Source organism: Phycodurus eques, chromosome 9 (assembly GCF_024500275.1).
Source record: "Phycodurus eques isolate BA_2022a chromosome 9, UOR_Pequ_1.1, whole genome shotgun sequence".
NCBI classification, from domain to species: domain Eukaryota; kingdom Metazoa; phylum Chordata; class Actinopteri; order Syngnathiformes; family Syngnathidae; genus Phycodurus; species Phycodurus eques.
Window position 1 is genome coordinate 28,463,437 of NC_084533.1, and position 26,149 is coordinate 28,489,585.

The following is a 26,149-nucleotide window of genomic DNA, read 5'->3' on the forward strand; positions in this document are numbered from 1 at the left end:
CTGTGATGCCGAGCGTCACTCAGACGACATGACCTCATTTCAGGGAGCGGTCCAGCGCAAACAAGCCAGGTCCGATGTGACTGTCGACGCTCCCTTGCGTCACTCTGAGGGAGATTTGACAGAGGCTTTGTGTGCTCCCACGCAGCGAAGCCATCTCGTGTGCGTGTGTGCGGACAAGTGGGTCATCTTGTGATTTAAAGATGGCTGCTCCCTCGGTTGCGTTCTCCCCCATATGTCATACTTCTCGAAACAATTCCAAGCCCTCTCCCTGCATAAAAGTGCTTCAGTGTTGTGCTCGTCGCAGTTCTCTGTAAATGTGAGGGGAGAAGGCTGGGCGGGGGGAGGGGAAGGTAATTTTCCGCTCCCCGCTGCTGCTGCTACTGCAGCTTCAGCGCGCTATCAGCCTTCTTCTCTGCGCCTGGGCGGGGCGGACAGACCCTAATGCCGATCTTAGTGGAACCGGGTAAGGCGACTGCGTGGCCCTGCGTAGCTGACGAGATTGAGGAAGGGCTTTTTTTACACGTTCAGCCATCGTAACATCGTGTATGTGGATGCTTGGCCCTGCAATATATTGAAACGATGGGCGAGCTGAGATGCGAGAGGGTTTTATGGATGTGCTGATGTGTCAGCATCCGAAAGAGGATGACATCAGGGTGTGTCATATAAAGCTTTCGAGCTCCCTCAGTGCTGCAGAGCGCATTCAATTATTGAACATTCAGGACATTATTCTACATGAGGTTCACAGCAAAGTGGCTCTATAAATTGTACACATTGCTGTACCTTTTCGAAAGGACAGAAAGCATGACGATGTGAATATTTGGTTTGACGGGCGGGGCTTTTTGAGGGTGTTATGTATTTCTCTAAAGTAAACTAGCACCCATACATGATCTTTTTGTCGTATGTGTAGCGCTTCCTGTTTTTCTCTCCACACAAGGGCGTGTCCTTTGTGCAAGTGAGGCAGATGCTGCTGTCTGCGGTTACCATGGAGACTGCTCTCAGCCTTAATGAAATGATGCTCTACTCGGTTTCCTAGGAGCGTCCTTCCGAGTATGTGCGGCAGATGCGAGCCGGTATTGCGAAGACATGCAAGGGTGCTGTTTTGTCGTGAGCGGAAATGCCAAATTGCAAGAAGAAGCATTAAGTGAAAGTGGAGGATTTTGGAGGGGATAAAAACAAAAAAAACAAACAGCAGCAGCCTAAGGCCAATTTAGGCAAAGTTGCTTTTGCGGATGAGATGGAACAAAAACATTCAATAGATGTCCTGTAGCTGAGCGGGAACGTCTTACAATGGGTCACGGCTAAAGCAGAGGATTTCTCTCCACTCCTCTCCATCTCTAGTCTGCACCATTTCCTCCCTTCTCTCTTGGGAGCGGCATGGGGATGTTGCTTTTGTCGTTAGATTAGCTTGTCATGCTCACAACCTCAGCTTCCGTCCTCGGCTCATATGGCGAGGAGAAAGCGGCGCGGCATCCAAAGAGGGACATGTCCCAAGCCTGCCTGCTTTTCCTGATAGCTTTGTTCAGCGTCTGTTTGATTTATGCAGCGGCTGAATCGGGAAGGCGCCTTTTAACCCCAGAAGGAGGGATTTGTGCTCATTTTAGTTCTCTCTCTCTCCGTGCCCTTTATTTTTGAAAGCAACATCCACAAGGGATGAGCACAAACAAAGATCATCAGAGAAATGTCTTCTCCTACACTGTGTTCACCTGTGTAAAGGGATTAACGTTGGGCTGGTATTTGAAAATGTTCAAGTTTGCATTCAGGACAAAATGTTGCAAGGTGCTACACTACTTTAAAGTATATCATAAATACTGTAGCGCTGTGTATATGTTCACAAGTTTTACGAAGATTTCTCTTTGGGAATTATTCCTGTATGTTGATAATAGGGATGCACCAATACCGATATTAGTATTTGTAGTGGTTTAAATACTGTACAGCTGTACTTGTATTCATCCTTGTGAAAACAAAACCAAAAAAAATGCTCCAATACAATACCGATACCACTTTAGTTTTCTGCTGTCTACTATACGGGCAGGTGGAGAAGAAGCCGTGTCTGCCGTACTTGAAAGTAAACACGGGTGAAAAGACCTTGTTAGCCGACTGCAAATTCTGTTCTGCAAAATGGATGATGAACTCCGCTCGTTGAATGAAAGAGAAGTAAGCGATGATGTGGTGAAGTGTCACTTCAGCTGTCCTGTTACAGTGTTCTCAAGAAGCGTCTCGCATTTCTTTTGAATCCTTTTTGTAGTTGGCGCACACAGAGGTGACATGCTATCGATATTCCTACTTGAAAATCCACCAACCTCCACGTTCTTTTCTGTGTTTTATTTCTTCTTCGTCTCTTATCTATGTACTCCTTTTACATAGTGACTCTCGTGTTCAGAATGAGACACCACGTAACTGAAATACCTTGTGTTACAGGCTACATTTAAAGTAAATCAAATGTGTAGTTGGATGTTAAAATGTCAGTAATGACAAGTTGTTCCTCTAAAAAGTGTTTAAGTGAAAGTTGAACAATATTTGATTAAAATCAAACACATTATCATCACATTTGCAAGCTGCATTATGAGGTATCGGTACTTGATTTCAGCAAGTACTCAAAAGTAAGTACATGTACTTGTACTCGGTCTGAACAAAGTGGCATGGCTGCATCCCTAGTTGATTATTCTTATTATTTTTTTTTTTTTTCTTTCTCCCCCCCCCCCCCCCCCCCCCTGGTGTGAGTTGCTGTAATGTGGATTGTGCTGTGTGTACTTTGGCATTTTGTCTTGTGTGTCGTCGCTCTTGCGTGATCTTCTTGCCGTCCGGCTTGCATTTTCCGTTTTGGGTCACTGCCGTGGAAATGAGAATGACAACGGCTGCCCTTGATGCACTGTATGAGTCCTGGCTCTCTCGCCCCACATCCCTCCGAGTCACAGCCGGGATTATGCTTTAGAGAGCTTTGGTTTAATGAAGCAGCTCAACGGCTTGGTATTAGGATGGCGGTCACGTGCGCAGCACTTGTGCTGCCATTTTACTCCAACAGAGGGCCCGCTTTCACTGCGTCCAGCACCTTGGCTCTTCCCCTGCAGGCTACCTCCCCTCGCCTGTCACGTAACTTATGATTTGGACACTTAGAGAAGGGTGTGAGTGGTCTAACTGATTTTTAAGTGACAACGTGAGTACGAATGGCTGTCTGTCGCTATGTGTCCTGCGACTGACTGGCGACCAGTCCAGGGCGTGGTCCGCCTTTCGCCCGGCCAGGTTGAGCTCCAGCTCCTCGTGACAATGAACAAGATAAGCGGTTTTAGAAAATGGATGGCTGGGTGAAATTAATACATCTCTGGGAGTGAATGCTGAATGTTTGTTTTGTAGCTCCTCAGAATGTTCAGGTCGACCGAATAAAGTGTCCAGTGTCCGTATAATCACTGAAAGTTGGAGCAAATCTTTCTTTATTTTTTTAAATAAAGAAAACAAATGGTGACCGACCATCAAGAATGTGATGATGACCATCAAGAAAGTGATGATGATCCTATGCCCACAAGTGACAAGGGCCCGAGAAAAGAGTATAATATTTCCATTTGCGTATATTCTGTATAAAATATGATGCGGTCATGATAGCAAACTGACCTGTTTCTGTGCAAAGAATTTATTGCAGCACACTGAAAATGAAAGGACTCCACACGCCAGAAGAGATGATATGAATGGCTTTTATAATGGCCGCCTGCAGTATTAATGACGTTGAGTCTAGGGCAATGAAAACGTCGTTAATACGAGGGCCTATTTGCATCATTGATGAAATGGGGGATTTAGGATGTTCATATTATGGCACAGTGAAAGATCATTTCTATTTTTATCAGGAACATTTCTCTTGATGTTTTTGCTTTTGTTTTTTTAACAACAGTTTGTGTGTGTGTGTGTGTGTGGTAAAGGTTCGAATCACTAGTTTTTGAATTTTGTGTTTAGCACTCAACTAAAAATGATTGAGAGAGTTTGTTGTAGGTTGTTTTCAGACGAGAAGCATTTTCCGAGGAATCGCAATTAGCCTGTGCAGCTCCGTGGGTGTTGATGCGTATCAGGCATCTGTCATTGGAAGACGCAAGCGTTGATAACTTTATATGCATCACCCTGGTGTAAAACGGAATGTCGCTCTGTGGCCTTCAATTAATCATGGGACAGATGTGATAATTATGTGCAATGTATGATGTTGAAAAACATCCCAACGCGGTATATAAACGAGATGGAAAGAAAAGGTGACAAATGTTTTGAGTAAATCCGTCCCGATGTGGGAGATGAACCTTTTTCAAAATGTTTTTTTTTTTTCTTTTGTGTGTGTGTGTGTTTGTCAGTGCCCAACAAGCCGTTCTACCCAGCCCACTGGGAAAATCTGCTAAATGTCAGTGATGGCGTGACTGAGCATCCATGCAAAGCAGTCGGAGACCGTTGCACACTTGTTCACCAGTGCACGATGGCATAAATGCAGAGCGCAAAATGTGTTTATTTTGTGTTGCAGAGACATGGCGTCAAATGTATTCCAAACTACAACAGCCGCACTTGATTGTTTCACGTTGTTAATGACGAAGAATATCACAAAGCGGTTAATTAGGTCTGAAGCTACAGAACAGACTAGTTGTGCATGTGATTTGCATTCTTTCTCCAAACACTTCGCGGCACTTCTGCAACATCACATTTTCCACAACATCCTCCTCCTCCTCCTCTTCCTCCTCGCTGACTTGGAGTCGCTCCATATAAACACTCGTCCGCTCGCAGCTTCCGAGCGAGTCACCGTGTTCCCGCCACTGATGGCTGTTATTATTGCTGTGGGCAGTCTGCATGCGTGTGGGAGCAAGTGGCACTATATCAGGAAAGGAGAACGATATGTACAGCACTTATATATATATATATATGCCTTGTGGGCCGCGTGCTCAGTAAGACGGGTGGATGGTCCCCAGCAAACAATTTGAAAATCAAGTTTGACAGAAAGATCATTAAAAGCAGCTTCTGTTGTTGTTGATGTCGTCTTAACTTGACTGGACCTCTGGATCAGTTTGATAAGTGAACCACACCAAATAATACTTGTATAGAAATACCTGGACAATATAATCATATCCAGCAAGAGCTGTTTCAAAAACTCTGGCTTTACTTCCATTTCTATCCAGGGTAGTTCAACATTACTGCAATTTCTGTAAACTACAACCATGATAATTACCACATGGTTATCAGATTTTCTGTACATATCACTTGTAATGGAACTCGGCATGCATGTGCAAAGATTTGGACTGTGATTTCCTATGACATTACATTTATTTGAATGTGATGTGCTTGCAAATGAGTTGTTACGTAGAGGATGGAGGATAGAAAGCATGTGATTCGGGGGTGAAAGGCAGAATGTATTGTGTTTGTTTCTTTATCACCCAGAATATTTTTCGTACCATAATGCATGCTGTTTTTCTTGCCTTTCAAGTCTTCATCAAGTGCTCCTACAGGTTATAAATGCGTGTAGTAATGGCAGGTTTGAATAACAGCGAAGCCTTGTCGCTTGACTTGCTCATAAATTGGGTTTCCCGGCGCATGCGTCGGAAAGGGCGGTGGCGCTGACAAAAAAAAAAAAGGAGAGAGAAACGATATGTGTCGTATTCATCGCACAACAGTCGGCTGCGGATGGGACTTCGCTGCTCCGTAATAACCTTGAGCGATAGACGCGTTGTGAAAAATGAACTCTTATATACAATTAGGCTGATACTTTCCTGAATAAAGAATTTTATCAGAGCCGAAATGAAAGCTGCACCATTTGCGCGAGCCCCCTCCCTCCCTTTGCCCACACAGCAACACCACGGCACAGCGAGGAGAGGGAGGAGGAGAGGAATCAGTCTTGCTCGGAGGGCAAACATTTTCATCCACAACAACGCAAACATGGACACACAGGGAGAAAATCGAGAGAAATGGGCACCAGCCAGGTAGCAGGCAGCGTTGCGCACGTAGTCATGCAGACAATTTTCTCCCTCTCAGCGTGGCGGAGGGCGCACGTCTGGTTTTAAAAAGGCAGATTTTTTTTTTCTTTCCAAATACTGCCTCCCTGCGATGGCAACAACAGCGCGTTACGGATTATGTTTCATTATTTTCATATACGGTGGCTGTACGAGGGGGCAGATTCACTACTCCGTTCCGGAGGAGCTGGAGAACGGCGCACAGGTGGGTGATATTGCCCGTGATTTAAGTCTGGACCTGAGGAAACTTATCAGCCGACGCATCCGGGTGACGCCTGAGAGCGGACGGCGCTATTTCACCGTTAATCACAAAAGTGGGAAGTTGGTGGTGAGTGACCGTATTGACCGCGAGAGCCTGTGTGAAGCGGGTGTCACCTGTTCACTCAGCCTGAAGGTGATTGTGGACCACCCCCCGGAAGCGCACGACGTGGACGTGGACATTCTGGACGTTAACGATAACGCACCGAGGTTCCCGCATTCGGAGTATCGACTGGAAGTGTCGGAATCCGCTCTCACTGGGACCGAGTTCCACATCGAGGCCGCTCGCGATCCAGATGAGGGCTCCAACTCTGTGACGCGGTACCGCCTCAGCCCCAACCAGCATCTGACCCTGGACTCTGTTAAGCCTTTCTCTAAGAGCAAGCACATTGAGCTTATTCTCAAAAAGCCCTTTGACCGCGAGCAGACGCCATCTGATCAGCTCATCCTGACAGCCGTGGACGGTGGTACCCCGCAGAGAAGCGGCACAGCCAAAATCAATGTACGCGTCCTTGATGCCAACGATAATGTGCCTGCCTTTGACAGCTCAGTGTATAAAGTCAAAGTGAGTGAAAACTCACCTAAAGGTACCCTTGTCATTCAATTAAATGCTACAGACCTCGATGAGGGCTCCAACGGGGACGTTTTTTACTCATTCAGCACTTACACTCCGGAAAGAGTCAGACAGACGTTCTCCATAGATACAGACACAGGAAAGATAACAGTGAAGAATAATCTAGACTATGAGGAGACAAGCTCGTACGAAATCTACATTCAGGCGATGGACAAGGGGCCCGCCGCTGTGGCGGTGCACTGTAAAGTGGTGGTAGACGTTTTAGACGTTAACGACAACGCGCCCCAAATTGTCCTGTCGTCTCTTTCGGCTCCCGTGCGCGAGGACGCCCGCGCAGACACCGTTGTCGCGCTGATCAGCGTAAACGACCGAGATTCTGGCCCGAACAAGCAAGTCGTCCTGGAGCTCTTGCCTCCCACGCCCTTCAAAATCAAATCCTTCCGCAACCACTATATCGTCGTAACCTCTGCCTTCCTGGACCGCGAGACCGTCTCATCCTACAACGTCACCGTAAGCGCCGTAGACGGCGGCACCTCGCCTCTGTCGTCTCAAATGACCTTCAAAGTGGACGTCGCCGACGTAAACGATAACCCTCCTCGATTCGAACAGACGTCGTATACCGTTTACATCACTGAGAACAACGCCCCCGGTTCGCCGCTCTGTACCGTCAGGGCCGCGGATGCTGATGCGGCTGAAAACGCGCGCATCACCTATACTGTCCTCAATGACAACAACCACGGCATTCCTGTGGCCAGCTACGTCGCCGTCAAACCCAACACCGGTGAGGCCTACGCGCTGCGCACCTTTGACTTTGAGACCCTGAGAGAGTTTCACTTCCAGGTGAAAGCGCAGGACAACGGCGCGCCCCCGCTAAGCCGCGTGGCCACTGTGTACGTTTACGTTATGGATCAGAACGACCACGAGCCAAGGATTGTGTACCCGCCTGCCAACGGGAGCCTCACCGCCGAGACACTGCTGAGGAACGCCGAGGCTGGCGCGTTGGTAATGAAGGTGGTGGCGTGGGACGGCGACGCGGGGCAGAACGCGTGGCTGCTGTACGCCCTGCGACCGGCCAGCCCGGGGTTTGACCTCTTCAAGGTGCACGAGCGCACCGGCGAGATCCGCACCACCAGGCGCGTCATCGAGGATAACGCCACCTCCTTTGCGCTAACCGTTCTGGTACGTGATAATGGCCTGCCGCCGCTCTCGTCCACCGCAACTATCCACGTGCACGTGCTGGAGCTCGTGCCCAAGTTGACCCCCGACCCCAAGCGCATCGTCAGGCCCGAAAGCCCCTTGATGTTTTCCCACGTCACCATCTACCTCATCATCGCCCTGTGTGCCACCACCTTTGTCTTCTTGGTGACCGTCTGTGTGCTGGCCATCGTGCGTTGCCATGCCTACTGCACCCAGCCCGGTTCCTGCTCCCCTTGCTGCGTATCCAAGAAGAACTTGCCTGAGGGGAGCAGCGCACCTGCTGCCAGCGGGGCCGGAGGACGACCCGCGTCAGGCGGAGGCCAGTCGGGTGCCAACGTGGCCCTGCGCCGAGACCTTAAAGTCGAACCGCATTACATCGAAGTGCGGGGTAACGGCTCCGTCACCAAAACGTACTGCTACAAAACGTGCCTGACGGCCACCTCGGGAAGCGACACGTTTATGTTCTACAACACGGGACGACCCCACAGCGGCACCTGGGGCTCGGGCTACAGTCACCAGCCACAGCGGACACAGCCAGATTGTCGTTCGCCGTCTCAGTATGCCCGATGCGAGCGCCATTCAGGTGTGTGTCTCGTTTAGTGTCGTCCGCTTTTTTTAATTAGAGGATGCCCAAATGAGAGGATGCCCAAAATGTTGCTTACTTTTACTGTATATTGTTGTACATTTTGTGATGTATTATTATTTTTTGTTCTTATTTTATTATTATTATTTTTTCAATTATTATTATTATTATTATTATTATTTTTAATACACAAATAATGAAAAGAAAACTATCAGTCTGCTTGCGAAATTTTAATCTTGTTTTTTTTCAAAACCGTATTGACTTATAAGAATACAAATGACATTTTCGGGTTCGTTCAAACATCTTTTATTTTAGTGTACCATTTCCTGGCAAAATAGTCAATCTTCAGCTTGCTCACAGGGCTTGAGCACCTTTTCGTCCAGTTTTGGAACGAAATAAACAGAAGTTTGTATTCATCAACTTCAAAAATGTCTCTTTGTATTTTGCCTAAATCGTACATATTAATATGAGCATTGGCGGTAAATTAGCACATTGACGTGTCGGACTGTTCTCAGGATTGTGTGTCTGAAGAGGTGCACTGTGGTTTCTGCAGTGTGACTTTGCATTTTGTGTTCTCAGTTTGCTAATTTCTTTGACATTGATTGAGTCGTTTATGGTCTCTTAGGGTGTGACATGTTTAAGTGCCGTGATTTGCAGAAACATTTTCCAGGAGTTATTCATTCCGCTCTATCTGGAATCACTCTTTTTATTACCTATTCTCGCTAAAGTGACAGACGAGCAGTATATTGAGGTTATGACCCCACACAAGCATTTTTATTTTGCTCCAGGGATCGTGTGCCACTTTGCTCAAATGTGTTCGCCCAGAGGGAATTCAGTGGTCTTTTCTCCAATCTGGGGACTCGTGCAGCCTTTGCCTCCTCCGAAGGACGACTGCGTCAGTGTGTTGTTTTTTTTTTTTCTAAGTCGGTCAAATCCACATCCCTCTTTCCGAGCTCCTCCTGTTGTCTGTGCAGAACACAAAGGACGGCAAATAGAATAAAAGAAGGTTATGACTTGCTCCTCATTAAATGCCAGTCATGTTTCCTCTAGATCTGTAATTAAGTGATGGCAATAGGAGCTGAAAGCAGATTGGCTGGCTGCTGGCAGCTCAGGCGGGGGGGGGGGGGGGGGGGGGGTTGGGTGAAATGTGATTGGACATGTTGTTGATGGTGGAGGTGTGAGTCTTGTTTCCATGCCGGAAGTGTTCATTCACCGGGAGAGGGAAGAGCAGAGAAAAAAAAAAGGCAGAATAAGCTTTGAATGTGCGAGGAAGAATCGACATTGCGCTCTGGTTTTATAATGAACATTTTATTGACTAACATGACTTGGAACTCGTTTGATTCCCTCTTTTACTTCCCTTCATAGAATTTAGCGCTGACATGCTTATCGGACAGCAGACATGTTTGGGTTCCAGATGCTTGTATCTCATGTGTGATCGTGAGAGTGTGTGTGTGTGTGTGTCCCTACAAAATGCACGAGCACACACACAGTGCAGCGCGAGGCCGACCAGCCTCCCCTCGGCTATGTCCGTGCCGCAGCAGTACAAACGTTTAGTCGAGCTGTTTCATCCAATTTGTGGACAGTCTAGCCTCAAATTTGGTGTTTGTCTGTCTCAGGTATTTAAGGTTGCTGTTTTTTTTTGTTTTTTTCCATGACTTTTTTGTAACTGTCAATGCGCTAACTGACTTTGACTTGAGTCAGGGTCATGGTGAAGATACTGCAGTATCATAGTGTGCTGCACTACAACTAGACCCTGTTGTCCTTGTTCTGTTAAAACCATTTTACTATTATGATGATTGTTATGAGCAAAATATTGGATAATTTGTTTGAAGAATGGCCACCACAGAGTTGTAAATGTCAATGCAGCCTGAATAATGCGAGTGTTTCTGGCACGTTTGAAAGGAAATTGGGTTGTCTGTGCACTGCTGGACGAGGAGGGAAGCGATGAGATTTTTTTCACACAGGCCCAAAATCGTCGATGTCCGCAATCTGGCCACTCTGACTCCGTTAAAAGGGAATTTCATTTGGGTGAAGCAGCCCCTTTTCCACATTGTGACCACAGTGTTGTTTCCGTGTGTGATTTGTATGTGTTAGTATTGAAAGTGAATCATGAGGATTTTGCTTCAAGGTAACAGTTGGCTTTGCCTTTGGGTTTTTCTAATTTGTTTTGACAGCAGTGAAGTGAGAGGTGGGGAGCGGAGCATTAAATGGAGCCCGGTTGTCATAGTAACCACGGTTCGATGTGTCAGACTGACTTCGGCTTAGTGTGTTCTGTGGTCGTGATGAGAGAGTACTGACCTGTAGAGCCAAGGTTACAGCAAACTCATTAAATACTGAGGAGAAATGCAAAACGCTTGATGTTATGAGAAAAGGACAACATTGTCGCATTAAGTTCATTTTACAGCTTTGTATCATGTAGCATCTGAATGTACTGTAGAACAATGATGGAGAATTTGTGGAGCTGGCGTCAAAAGGAAAAAACGCCATAGCCTATGATGTGTGAATCCGATTTTACTATCGTCTTGCAATGACTTTTAAATGACTTTCGTAGAAGAGAAGAAATGGAATATACGTTTGTGAAGCTCATCACTCGTTTCTTTCCAGCGACAGGGTCACAGAAGCAGTTCCGACCTTTCGCCACGACCTGTTAATGTGGCGGTATTAGGTTTGTTCTGTTATTCAGACTCAATGCCTCTCCCTCTCTTTGCAGCCCAAGTTTCCGAATTCTGACTGGAGATATTCAGCCTCCCTGAGAGCAGGTGGTGTCATGCAGAGGTAAGCACTCAGCCACTTGGTTTGTGTCTTTTTGCTGTTTCTTCATTGCATTCCCACGAATCGTCATGTTTTGTGGAAGGTCACGCCTATAGCCGTGGCATGCATGGCACTTGAAAAATAAACCAATCCTTCATAATCAGCATCATTAGGGTTGGGCATCGAGAATCGAGAACCGATTGCAACCGGGACTAACGTTCCGGTTCTCCTGGAATCGTTCAAATGGAAAAATTTCGGTTCCCAGTTTCGATGCCTAGTCCTCCAGCTGCGAAGAAGAAGTGGCGAAAAAGAACAAAGAAGCGGCGTAAACCAATGAAGAAGAATGCGCACGATGACGTGCTTGTGCCCAACGGCGGCGGCGAGCAAAAGTGTGTCTTAACTTTGTTCAAATTAATGACCAGTCGCCTCAATGCAATAAGATTATATTGTGCAAAGGAGGCTTTCACGATGTGTGGCGTCCGACGCGCTTGAGCCTCAGCTTACACCGTGCGGAGCTTCAGTTAAGTCAGCTCTCAATAAATATACAATACAATAATACACGTCTATGCCAACATTGAGACAGCTAATGAGGTAAACGATTGCTTGCACGTTTTGCACTGATGGTTTTTAGCGTTTATTTTAGTCTTCAAACCAACGTAAGCGCCGATGACAAAAAAAAAAACAAAAACAAAAAAAAACTTCATTTAGCATTGTGCTAAAACTTCACCGTAGCAACTTAGAATTGGGACACAATTGACATAAATGTTGTCTCACAGTATCACAAACACTAACCTTGTGCCTCATCGGTGGAATCAGGGAAAGGAATCAGCATTTTATAGCATTTGGCTCCATCCATTTAATTTAAAACAAATAAATAAATCACCAGTGCCGTGTGAGGTTATTTTTTGTGCCCAAATGCTGAATTCCGGTACGTACCCTTCAAAATAAAAGGCTACAAGCTTAAAACAGCAAGTCCAGTTAAAACTTGCACAAATAAACCATTTGACGTGATGAAACAGTCCCAAATAAATATAGCATTGTTAAAATAGTTAACTTTTAGCTGAAACATTCATTAATGAATATTAAGTTATTGCCTTTTAGTTTGATATTGATACTGGTTATGAAGAACCTCGAGTCAAATGTTCATTTTAGTCTGCGAGGTGCTAAGAAAATGGATGTTGATAATTTGGACACCCTTCATTTAAACCATGCAAACTTTTTAGACCCAGCCCCCTAAAAGAATCGGAATCGAGAATGGTTTGGACCGGGAATCGAAATAAGGAACTGGAATCGGGACCGGAATCGCTGAAATTCAAACGATGCCCAACCCTAAGCATCATCATAGACTCTTATGTGCTGCGACAATTTTACTTGTCAAACGTCAATATAATCCTGTTTAAAATATGTCACTAACTGCATGCATCGTCTCCGTTTTGACCAATCAGCGTTCCAGGAAAGACAGGTTTCATTTTGCTTTTACAAACTCATATTTGGTGAATCCTTTGTCGATTTTTCAGTTATATTTTTTTAACGGCTGGCAGACAACATAGGTTGAATAATGACGGACATCAACGTAGGAAATGAAAGACAATTTGGTTCCGGTTTGTATGGGCTGAGTCCTGTCAGATCTTTAATATTCTCCAAATACTGCACCTTAGTGTCCAATTTGAGCTTGTATTTTTATTTGTATTTATAATTTGTTTTTGTTTTGTTACTACGAAGCAGTGAGCGTGCACACCCAGCAGTAAACAGTGTTTTTGTTGCCTCGCTGCGTGGTACGGTGCTTGCAAAGGTGGGATCTGCTTCTGTTTCTGTGCGCGCGTCTTGACCTGCTCATTATGGAAATTTGCCTTCGGGTAACTTCGGGTTCTTTTGTGCAACAAAACTGAAAATATTTTCATCATTTGGTTCGGCAGACTCAATAACATAATATTGCACTTTGTATAAAATGAAAAAAATAGAAGTCTTAGTTTGTAGCTTTTTGAAAAAAAGAACTATAATAAACAGATTCTATAATCGCCAACATTGTTGTGAGCTTTGTCTATTGTTGAGCCAGTGAATGATTTGAACGGGATACAATTCATGTTTGTAATACTGGCAGCCTGGGATTAATTAAAAATGTATATTCTTCATGGCTTTGTAGCATATTTTTGGGAAAAGAGACGTTTCAATCACCTTTTTTAAAGCTTGATTAAAGCAGCAATACGTTTTAGATATGTGCTGTATTTGAAGATTTCAAGCACTTTATCTCTATGATGTAAATATTTGAAGACATGAGGAGGATGGAGGAGTGTGCCTCATGGATGGCAGATGGTCTGCTTTCAAGTTGTCATACGGGAGGCATGGATCGATTGATTACACCATGATGACATCTATCAAAAAAACCAACAAACAAAAAAAACTGCCCTATGAATCTGTTGTGAAACCGTACATGAACCTGACCAAATGAAGGCTCAGCCTGCATAAAAGTAGTGCCTGTTGCTAATACTGCATGTTGTATGCATGAATCCATTTATACACTTTTTATTTCTGTGAGTGTACTGTAATGACCGGGAAGCTCACATAAATGTCATTAATCTTTTGCAGATCACCTCATAATTATAGCTGGGATTCGCTTGTGTAAATCGGATGAATATATTTTTCTATCGCTGATGCAGTTGAGCGACTACTCCCTGCGTTCCATTCGCAAAGCTCGCCTTAATGGTCAAGCAATCGCACTGAGATTTTGGATAACACCAACGAATCATCACATGTTGACACTGACCTATTTCATTTAATCCCCTGCATAATTATGATTTTAAATCATAATTCCCCTGTGCTCATTTAGGTTTTAAATAGATAAGTGTAGCGACATGATAAAATGTTTCACTTTCAAGCAATAAGGTGTCATTTGGTTATCAAGGTTGTGAGATAATAATTGATGAGTGAAAGTTATATTTGACATTGACATGATTGATTAGTGTAACGCGGTGATGCTGGTATAATTTTTGCTCCATTTACAACTCATTATTTGGGATGATTGCTAAAATATCTTCTCTAATTTGGGCGTCACGATGAGTATTGCACCACAATGACAATGTTTGGCCTACACCGAAAATGAGCAAACCAAGCCCGAAAACCGAAACACCCCAAAAAATGTAAATATTTGTCCAGTTTGTTAATTTGTGTGTTTGTTCTAGTTCAGTCCATATGGAGGAGTCCTCGGTGATGCAGGGAGCCCAGGGCGTTCTGGTTCAGAACTGGCCCACAGCATCAAGCGCTGCTGGTAAGAATCAGTCGGCTCATCCTCACCTCATCAAACTCAGCTCAGGGAAAGGAAGTCCTCTTCAAACCACAAATATGGATTTTGACAACAAGCTCACCTCGACTCATTGTCCACTGCTGCAGTTTGAGGGAATTACATTTGCAGCATTTGCAGCGGCGTGAGGAGGGATGCACGAAAGCGTTTGACCGTGGAAAAACAGCACAAGATAACCAACCGATCGAGCTATATAACGATTTACTTTTCTCATCTTCTTTACAGTTAGTGCTTTGTCTTTTGTCTTCTTTTCTCACCCCCCCGCCCCCTCTAAAAAAATGATTAATTAATTTTTAAAAAAGAAAGGTAACCAACCACAAGACAAGGTGACCAGTAAAAAAAAAAAAAAAAGAATTAATTTAAAAAAACAAAACAAAAAAGAGGTAACCAACCATAAGACAAGGTGACCAGAAATGCAAATAAAAGTTTTCAATTCAGTGAAAATAGATGTGAAGAGTGTGGATAGCAGTGTAATGAAATCGAATATAATCGCTCAATTAGGTGGATTTTGTATCTCTCCGGGACTTATTAAGAATTTGTAGGATTACACTGAAAAAGGAATACACTGAAAAACAATCGCAGAAATGTATTACTTTTTCTCGTAACATGGACATTTCTACTACAATGTTGGTAATATTTCCAAGCTTGGTATTAGAGGTTACAAGGCATTTTAACCTTGCAGTGATGTCTTTTCTCTGAACATGACAAAGTCATGACTATATGACTTTGAAATGTCAGTCAAAATAAAGTGGTTTATTTTTTTAAGTAACTTGACGCACTCTGGTAATTAGTAGTATACCAGTATTTTCCGCCATACTTGATTTCATGTGTATAAATCCTAACCTAAGATCCTACTGTAACTGCTTTGAAATTCTGGTCAAATATAGAGTGCCGTTGTGGGATTTGTTAATGCGGCGCTTCATAAGGCTCCACAGAGGCTGCCATGTTGCTGTAAATAGGTCCTGTTGTGAGCATAGTTTTGTGCTCATTTTGATGTCCGATTTCCCAGTTGTCTGGTGTACACCAGACAAAGAGGCTTTGCGTTGGCAAGGGATGCTGCCCACGCCCTTCCTTTGCACGCATACGCACCCACAGCCTCTTCCGCTCATCTTTTTTCTTTTTGTTTAGTTTTTTTTTTTCTTCTTTGTCTTGGCTCAGGACTTGCAGCATGGATGCACTTCAAAACTTGAAGGTACAGCGACAGATTGTGACTTTTTTATATGATCATCGTTATCCCGATTAGCGACTTGAATTTTACCTGAAAGCCACTTTATCTTAAGGTCAAATATGCTTACGGTTGGATTAACAACAAATTCAGGTTGAGAATATCAGAAGATTTGAAAGGCAGACCTTGCTTGAGGGGAAAATGTATGTACATATATATTTGCGATGTGGAATTCAGAAAGAATACCCTGGAGCATATCGCAGGTAGGAGAGAATGACATATTGATCTAAAGTGGCTGTGCTGTCACATCAGCACGAGTCACAGGCTGTTCTATTGATAACTTCAGTTTGTCAGGCAAGCTGCAACCCTCAGCGCTACCTTTGCAGTTTTGCAAAAAAAGGGTGTGTGTGTGTGATTACACTAGAACCAACCCTCCCTTCAATCTTACCCATTCGTCACATGTAAGATTAACTTTTTCACTTATTCACCAATTAATTAGTGCTGATTACATCTGCGCTGTCTTGTGCGTTTTTGTGTGGAGAATATGTATCACGTGTGTGGCTGCGTACGTAGTGTTCTGCGCCGGCCGTGACAGATGGCGCGCAGCCCATGTCCAGCTTAGTACATCCACGTTAATGGGATCAGGGTTCTGCTGGCTGGCTGGATCTCTCTCGCTCTCTCTTGCTCTCTCGCTCTGTCTCTCTCTCTAAAACAAGGGCATGCAGGGATTCTGAAAGATATGTGCAGCCCTCTGCAGGAGAGACGGGATAATAGAGGGGAGGTGGCCCAGACAAAGTGAGAAACGGAACATAGATTCAATAGCCCAAAACAAATGTGGCGAATTGGCGTCGTGTTGGAGGGCGCGAGGTGAAAGACGAGATTTAGGAAAACAGGAAGGTGAATGCGGCGGCCGTTGCTGCGTGAGTGTACGAACAGACGGTGAAAGAAAGCGAGAGCTCGCCAGCATTATTCTGAATCGGCCGCTGTCACCGCGACTCCTACCGCTTTACCGGAGGATGTTGTTTCCACGGCAACCATTCACGAGGCCCAATTATCGACGGGAGAGGGGCGGGGGCTGTCAAATCGAGGGAGGTGTGAACATATGGTGCGGGCCGAAGGATGCTGGAAGGACAAAGGGAGGTGAAATGCACTTCGAGAGCGTAAGAGGGAGGACGAATGGGTGTGTTGCAGAGGGAGAGAACTGCAGGTATGAAGTGGAACGGGAGGAAGGGAGCACCAGAGTGACCTACATTCACCAGGGAGGAAAAAGACTGCAGAACCGGATGCATGTTTGCTGCGGTCTTTATCCTCATTTATACACTCGCTCATTTATAACCTGCGACAATAACAGATCAAAATCATTTTGTTCAGCAAGGTTATTAATCAAGCGCAGAGAGCCGGGAACCAAGAATGGAAACCTCTAAGGTTGAACAGAGTCACACATGAGCGCACGCTGCAGCCTTCTGTGCACTTTTTTGTCTGTCAAGATTATTTACCTCCAGTCAGCAACAAGAGTTCCATTTAAAAAAGGAATTGTGCAGCTCTCGACAAAACATGGGTAAATGTTCGTAAAATGCACGTCTCGTGCACGTTCCCGTTAATGAGGGGCGTGGCTTTGGTCACGGCTGCGAAGGGAAGTCAGGCTACTTTCAAATCTTGCTCGCAGTTTGAAAACTGGAAGCTTTTAAATAATTGTACAGGCTACGTTTTGCGCAGCGTTAACATTCTCAACCATCTTACAAATGTAAAAACAAAGCAATCATTGTTAATATTAAAATGTGAAAACAAAACAAACATGACAAAGGCAAAACCCATAGATAATTAGTGTCCGAATTCATTCTTGCTGTGACTACTCTTCCTTTTGCAACAAAATGACAGAACCACAAAAAAAGCCAAACTCTGATTTATAGAATGTCACGCGTGCCGATGTTTTGAACTCTGAAGTGTCGTGCGACTTTGGAGGCATATTTTTCCAGAAAAGATTTGTGGAGTTCCAAATTGAAACAGGGTTGTTTTGAGGTTCCTCTGTATTTTGACAGATGGACATTATATGTGATATGCAAATGAGAGAATTTACGCAAAGTCGATATAGAGACGTGTTGAAAAAAGATTTCGAAATAGACAGCCTCATTGTGTTTCATTTGCTGAGGTGCCATCTTGAAAACGGGCGTGGTCACGGATTTGCATTCTGTCACACAACGGTCGAAGAGACCACTGCTGTTATGCCAAATTAAAAAAAAAAAAAACATTGATGAAAATGGACCTCGTCCTTTCCTCTTTTTTTTGCCTCCCATCGTGTTTCATATCTGCTTAACAGAATCCTGGCTCATCTTCATCATCATTCTCCTTCTTCCTCCTCACTTTATGTAACGCTGCGCTTCTGTCCAACAGTCCGACAAGGAGAAATTATTCACAAGACTTGACCGAATAGCGCTTGTCTGATTTAAGTGGCTGTGAAAATCTTGGCGGGCACTGGACTTGGCAGAGATGTTCTTCCGCAGAGTTCGGCGATGTTCATGCAAAGAATGAGGAGGGCATCCACAGACTGTAGCGTCAGTGCGGTGACTTTTTATATGGAGAGACAGAGAGTAATAATCACCATCGAGGGACGGAAGGTGTTTACACTGACGATCGGCACTGATGCGACAGATGAAGACTGTGATGGAGAACAGGGAGCAACGTGACTGCGTTTACACGGTCGACTCCGTGAAAGGTCAGAGCAGCTGAAGGCTGGGAAAGGAAAAGCGAACGCATGAGCAGCCGGGATCGAAGGGAAGCGGAGAGAGTTTTGCTCTGCAGCATTTACCAAAGCTGCGACGTCAGGATTAGTTTTCAATGAGGCCAGTCTGACGCCACAGCACGGAATATAATCCGTCCGGGGACGCTGGTCGGCTTCCGATTGGTTCGGATTTGGGAGTATTTTTTTTTTTTTTTTGCGCCCATTAGCAATAATGAAAATAATTATTTTATCTCATCAAATTGTCACCGTTAGTCACATAACTTAATCCAGTCAAACATCAATTTTGTTCATTTTGTCTTTTGTTGTCAGTGTTTGCCTTACTTTTCAGGATAAATAAACAGAATCTTTTATCATCTTGCAGGATTCAAATAAAGATTTGCTAACAGTACGGTGCGGCCTTTAAAACTGAGCGCTTCTGCATCCTCAATTGTCTGCTACGACTTTTGTGGCTTGGCGTGCCTCTGACAGATTAGCATTGTATGCCCAGTCGGACATGTCATGTTTGGAACGGATTTAGATTTAGAATCCTTTGCGCGATACGCAGATCGGACATTTTGCGAGAACAAATGTGATATTAAACCAGGGGGAAAAAAGAAAGAAACACATTTGAGTCGTCATGCACTTCAGCATTGAAGACTGATGTCCCCTGTGGTCAGATTGATCACAAATTCATCAATAAAAGAGTCATGACGTGGAATTTTTTGACGGGACCACACACAAAAAAAAAAATTGCCTTTTACAGGTGGGCCTTGTATTAACTCTGACACGACATTCATAGTTTAACCAGTATTATGTTATTATATTATATGATTTATACAAATACATGATTGGTCAGGTGACTTTTTCAGATACATGCTTCCTTCTGCTTCGATAGTTTTGAAATAGTTCTTTTTTTTTTTTTTTACATCATTGTTATAATTTTATCATTAATAATAGTTTTAATGTATGTATTAAAATAAAAGGTGTACGATGATAAATTGTGTTTTCTAATTCCAACGAATAAAACAATAGTCAAAGTTACTCGTTGCGTGACACCGGATGTGACAATTGCCCCGAGATTTTCCGTACGAGACGAATAAATAGCAAACAATAACAGATTCTCGCTTCTCATTTCAGATGCTGAAGGGGGAGAGGTGTCGCCCCCGATGGGTGCCGGAGTCGACAGCAACAGTTGGCACTTTCGCTACGGCCCCGGGGGTCCCGGCGCCCCCCCGCAGCACCTGAAGGCCGGCGAGGTTCCGCCGGAGGCGTTCATCATCCCCGGCTCCCCCGCCATCATATCCATCAGACAGAACCAAGGAGGAGAGGACGACAAGAGCGACTTTATCACCTTCGGAAAGAAGGAGGAGGCCAAGAAGAAGAAAAAGAAGAAGAAGGACAAGAAGGACAAAAAGGGCAAAGATGATGATGAGTAAAGAAGCAAGAAGTGAAAATTGGCAAAGGAAAGAAAAAGGGTGTTGCTAAAACAGAGGTACCAACCAAAGTCCACTGGGTTTGCTTTTAAGCTGGCCTTTACCTTCAGTCCTCACTGAGGTAAATTATTGATCTTGCCTTCAGAAACAATAAAAAGATAGATTTTCATCCACGCCCCCATGTGCCTATACACCCTGAGTCAACGAAAATGTTGCTAGAAAATAACACAGGAGCACTCTTTAACCCCATCCTGATTGTTTAGCCTCCTTCAACCCGCTGGGCACGTTGGCACCTCTGTATTACCCCCTCCCCAAACCATGAGAAATCATTCTCTGCGAGAGAAGACAAATACTTTGTAAAAGCTCTGTGCCAGCCAAGAAAAAGGAAAAGTCAGGTGTGTGCAATCTGGAGCTGGATACACAAAAAAAACACACACACACACACACACACACACACACATGAATACAATATACACACACGACTTGTAAATAGCACAGGGGAGAGTCACTGAAACAAAGGCTAACATTTCCAACAAAACTGCTGCAGTTCTTACTACCAACAGTGTTTCCTGTGATCGCAAAAGAATCCACACGCATGCACGCTCACACACAGTCAAACATGCTAACACACACTTTGCCATGTGGACACTGACAGCACTTGAGAAAAAGCTTAAAAAAAATAAAACAATAAAAAAAATTCAAAAGGCAACGAGAGAAAATCCTGCGCTGCAAACGAGGCACGGTCCGGTCCGCTTTTTTGCCACCTATGGGTTATCAACTCTCAGGATGGACGGCGCATCCCTTTGCGATCACGCTGTATTTGCTGACTGCTTCGAAAGGACCAAGAGAGCGAACGCTCCCGCCGGAAGCCCGATGCAGAGAGCACAGGCATGTTGGAGGGATGGGAAGATAGCTCGCGCTCTCCTCTCAAACGGACGACTCCGGCTATCAGTCAGTGGACTCTGAAGAAGATGAGCAGAATCTTGAGATTTTGGTAACACCCCTTCTTATGTCCCCACGCTGCAGCAAAAGCTGAAAGCTTTCTGCTTTGAATGTTTGGTAGCAACCAGCCCTTAAACCCAATCCCGTTTCAACTTCTCACCTGCTTGTGCTCCTCCGATGCTACCACAAAATATCCCCCAACCACGACCCCACTGACTGCCTCTTCATGTCAAGATGAAGTAAACCTACTTTCCTTAATTCTCTGAAGAGATTCACAGTACGTGTTTTGGCCATTTTATGTCGAGACCCCTCCCACCCACTCTCCTATTCTTGCATGTCCACCCCTCCAGACATGTATCCCCTGCTCAGGACCCGTCCTGGGAAAACGGCCTGCTCTGAACATTGTGGTGTGCTGACAACAGCATGGAGTAATGTGGATGTGGCCCATTCGGGGTGGTGGGGGGCGGGGGGGGTCCATACACCTTCAACTTGTCTCAAAAAGTGCAAAATGGTTCAGTGCTTTTAACGTGAATACTATACGATGCCGTTCACTTCCTGTTTGTCGCCGCTCTCGGGAGACGAATCAGGTGGGATTGAGATGAGTCACAGTGGCGGAAGACCGGGCAGGAAGCGAGGTGGCGGGCGCCCCCCTGTCCCCCCACCCTCAAGACGATTGCTTATCATCATCGAGTCGCATACTACCTTTTATGTATGCTGTAGATTTAGCGTTTGATTGATTGTCCTGCTAAAAAAATTTTTACAAATCTGGGGCTTCCCCGTTAACGGCGAAATTTCACCGCTCGTCTGTCCCGAGGCGATGACGACGAGGCTGAAACTTGCGTCCGTGCTTCTGTGGCTCTCACTCTCCTGCCTGGAACTCGTTCCCACCTCCCCCAAAGTTTTGCGGCTCGGTATGATGTCACTCCATTAAGTGGCTGCTGCATGTACTGCTCTAAGGAAACATACTATATAGAGAAATATATATATATATACATAGATAGCGATGATTTTATTTTTTTTTGTATTATCATTTTTTTCTCTTCCATTACTCACACAGGAAATACTTGTATGTACTTCTCTTGTCTATGCCAAACATCTACGTATGTATTAAAAACGTCACGCTCTGCAGATGTGCTATGGCATCCACTAAACCTTTCGATATTTGTAATGCTATAGTGTGATATATACGTTTTTAATGCATTTTGCCCAAATTTGTATTTAGGCTTTTGAAAACAAGTAAAACAAAAAAAAATAATAATAATAATTTCACGCTGTCCAGCTGTGACATGATGATCTAACTAACACTTGTAATATTGTAACTGAAATATGTATGATCATATGATGAGCAATCACTTCCCTTTCATTCTTGCAAAGAAAAATTAAAAAAAAAAAAAAAAAAAAACAATCACCCAAAAAAACTGTGGGGGAGAAAAAGTATATGTTGTGCTTGTATTTAGTGAGCTTTCATGCTGTCATTCTTTCCCAGTGTTTGGTGGTGAACTTTGGTGGCAATGTGCGGTCCGAATGAGGACCAGCCCAGATTTGTTATGATTTGTTTTTTTTCCGTACACCTGCTCATCAAATGTGACCGTGAAATAGTGACTTTCATTTATTTCCATTCCCATTTTGCCTTTTATTTGACCTCAATGGAAACAGTGGTAATGTGTTTTGTTTATAATTCACAAATAAAGTTTTCTTTCTTAAAAATAAAATTGAAATCATGTCTTTGAGAGAATGAGACATCCATTGTCCTATTATTTCAGCATGCAGCAGGGAAAAAGAGTACATACAGCACTGTACACACTTCAACCCCACTTGCCACATCTCAGTGAATTGAACCGTACCAGTTGAAATCTATTGGTTTCACAGTGTGATTGGAGACCAAAATCAATGGAAATTCAATTGCTACAACTGACCGATGACTGGCTTTAGGATCAAAATGCATGTGGAAAATAACCATGCTGATGCAATTTTTCAGAAAATTTTCCAGTTTATAATGGGGCTCAGTGGTGCCTCCACATGATTTAACTCATTCACTGCCATTGACGGATTTTGAAGTCAGTGAAATGAATTCCCTCCTTACAATGTTGGGCAAGCTCCTGATGAGCGTGTTGAATCCGCCAGTTTTCTGCCCATTTCACAGTAACTGAATCTAGGTTTGTGATTATTTGGGGGAAGGGGGGGAATGAAAAGACCACCACCTCTGATGTGAAAGGCTACTGGACTCGAGGAATTCCTGTTTTCAGACAAACACCAGGCACACGTTTACACCAAACCTTCCTCAGTCGGGACTAATTTTTTTATTGGGTAAGAACAATATCACATTTGTTCAATTAAAGCATGGAATCACTTCAAGTCGACGGGCACATTCCCTGCGGAGGTGACAGGTGCAAGCAGATCGACCTGCAGCTGCATTTCTACTTATTAGTCTGATGCACTTTCGCATATGTTCCCAACGCTCCCTTGAGAATGGAAGCTTCCAGACACAAGAAGCTCATGAGACAGAGTGGCTAAGTAGATTTACTTGGTCCCAGAAGGTATATCTGCTATAAAGTAAAAGGCATAGATCAGTATTGCTGGCCTAAATTAATCACATTCAGGCCTCTTCTCACAAGGACACTAATGAAGGCAGAACATTATTTCGGTTTTGAATCATCGGTCATAGCTGCTTTTAAGATTATTCAAAATTCAAGAACATTCGTAACGTTTGTCTGGATTAATTGTTCAGCTGAATTCCAGTACGTAACACAATAGTACTGATTTTAAACGTGGTATATACTTTGAAGCAATGTTGCAAAAGACATGAGAACAGAAGTGTTAACTGGCCAGCAGTTCCAAATTCAAAACTGAAGAACATTCAGAGTTCCCACAGCACTCGGTTTGACTTGGCTCCTCTTGAACTTTCAATTTGGCCTTCTCCGTCTGTACGAGATCCTGCTTATGTTTAGGGGAGTCTTGGCCTCGGCATTTTTTTTAATGACAAATTATTGGCTAGCTTTATTAAGGCCGAATGCACAAAGTTTGGGCTCATCTATGCCAGCTGCTTCGACTGCGGCGTATCAACAGAATGATGTCAAACAAAAATTCAAAACAGGACAGATGGTGCGGTGTTGTAACTCACTCCAATTGTGTAGCCTTTTGACTAAATAAATACATTTACTAGTAAGAAGTCATCTGCTCATTTGTGTTTCTGTCTGTGTTCCACAGTTAAATTTGAGGAACCAAATGCTCTCGACTCGTCTCATGCAGTCTGCATGGTATTTAGGAGAGAAGTTCAAAAGTTCATGTAGCGCCAGGGGAAATGCTTCGTCACATTCTCTTTTTTCACGCTGTCCGTCGATGTTTTTTATAGTTACAACTGTTGGGCGGTGGGGGGGGGGGGGGGGGGGGGGGATCCTGGAGCAACGTTGAAAAGATCTTGTATGTTCGATCGGCAGAGACAATTCAGGCTTGCATGACCGAAGATTTATCTATTTATTTCTACAGAGCCCAAACGTTATTTATTCAAATTACGCTGAGGGCAGAGGGCAAAAGCATTATGTATATTGTCTGAAATGTAATACATAAACCACATGCAGGTAGGTGCGTTTTAAAGCAGGTGCACGTGTTTGGCCTTTAGCGCTGACGTCATCTGGAGTCACTCGCCCAAGCATCACGCTGCTGCTGCTGCTGCTGCTGCTGAGGAAGACAAAGGAGGTAAGTAGTGAACATCCAGGATGAAGATGGCGAGATGAATTCAAGGCCAACACTCAAAACACGAGTCACATGAACGGTGTTGTGTGATGGGGAAATGCCTTGCCGTCTTTGAACAGTCCAAGTCCAGTCTCCATCGTTAGTGTGTCATACTGGATGCGTATCCAGAATACAATTGATCAGGATGTCATTTGCTTCGAATTAGCTTTGACACATCATGAGCCTTCGGGGGGGCGGTCGTTAAAAACAAAAAGGCCCATGCTCACCATTGTGTAATAATTGATGACCACCTTATTGGAAATTGGTGGCCCAAATCTGCTACTGCGCCTCTCTGAGGGCATGCCAGTGCCGAGGTCAAAAGTGGATGTTTTTGGAAAGTTGCTCTTATAGGATAGATTTCACATGGATTTCCTGGGAACATCGACCGCCTTACGCACGAGCCTGCTGGGGCCGCGAAACAACAACTGTGAGCTGCAGGGGTCGTGAGCAGAAGGCGCCATCTTCTGGGAAAAACATCACAGCGCATTTCATCAACGGGACTGGAAACGGAGAAATGACAACTTTCATGAAGCACGCGCATTACGTCAATCATAGTTTTAGCAGATATTCTAGATCCTTAGAAGACGCACCTGACGCTGCGCCATTGGTTAGAGTTCAATCGTACAGGAAGACGCTCGTTTCAAAGGCATTTCAACGTAATCGGAGTGGCAAATGTTGACTTTTGTACTCGTTTTAATCATTTAAATCCGCAAAGTCAATGGTTATGGAATTAAAAAAAAAAAAAAAAGAAAAGATTATGGCTCCGTTGGAAACCTTCAACGCTGACTGCGGTGATTGGTTTTGTTTACACCAGGTCCCCTAAACAACAGCAGAAGGGTGGCCAACATTTTTGCAGTGCAAGACAAAGTTGAAACGAAGTTAAGGAACAACATTTTTTTTTAGATTACAGGTTTGGTAAAACTTACGTGTAAGCAGCGAGTGATACGCGACGTTGCTCGGCCCAGCCAGCACGACCGACCGCCGTAGCGGTCGTTAAATACCCCTTAGCCCCTCCCCCGAAAATACCAAATCACAATTTAGAGGGTTTTTAGAAACAAATGAGCAAAAATGAAATAAACACTCGTATATCAACCATCATCCGCCACATAAAATATATTTCCATACAACTGTTACCTCATTCAAAACAAAACCATCATAAACAATGAAATACTTTTCTAATCAGCAGTAATGGTTTAGTCCGCGGTCACCTGACCTTCTGAAGCGCGCCAATCAGCCTAATAATGGCGGGAACAGGAAGTACCTCGGCTCGGCCGCTGGGGTGGACAAACACAAGAGAATCGGAGGCACAAGAAGCAGGTGAGCATTTGAAACGTCGTCGGTGCCCGGCTTGCAGCCTCGGACGCCCGCTGCGACAAGCACTTTGGGCGTGCGCGCACGTGCGACTTAGCAATCAGGGTTAACAATTAGCTCAAGCCTAAAACAAGCATTGCGCGCTCCCGGCAGAGAGCAAGAATCGATAACTTCTCCTCCTGCTTTTCCTTGTCTTTTTCCTTTTCCTTTTTCCTTTCCCTTT

The 26,149-nt window shown here is 44.4% G+C and overlaps 1 protein-coding gene across 1 annotated transcript; it reads left to right on the forward strand.

Annotated features, from left to right (window-relative positions):
- Positions 1-2,720: 2,720 nt before the first annotated feature.
- Positions 2,721-22,304, forward strand: pcdh2ac (protocadherin 2 alpha c). Its single transcript, XM_061685497.1, is given in 5 exon segments — positions 2,721-8,502; positions 8,504-8,575; positions 11,286-11,350; positions 14,506-14,591; positions 19,646-22,304. Coding segments are annotated over 5 exon segments (2,967 nt in total). The 5' UTR covers positions 2,721-6,057; the 3' UTR covers positions 19,945-22,304.
- The last annotated feature ends 3,845 nt before the right edge of the window (positions 22,305-26,149 follow it).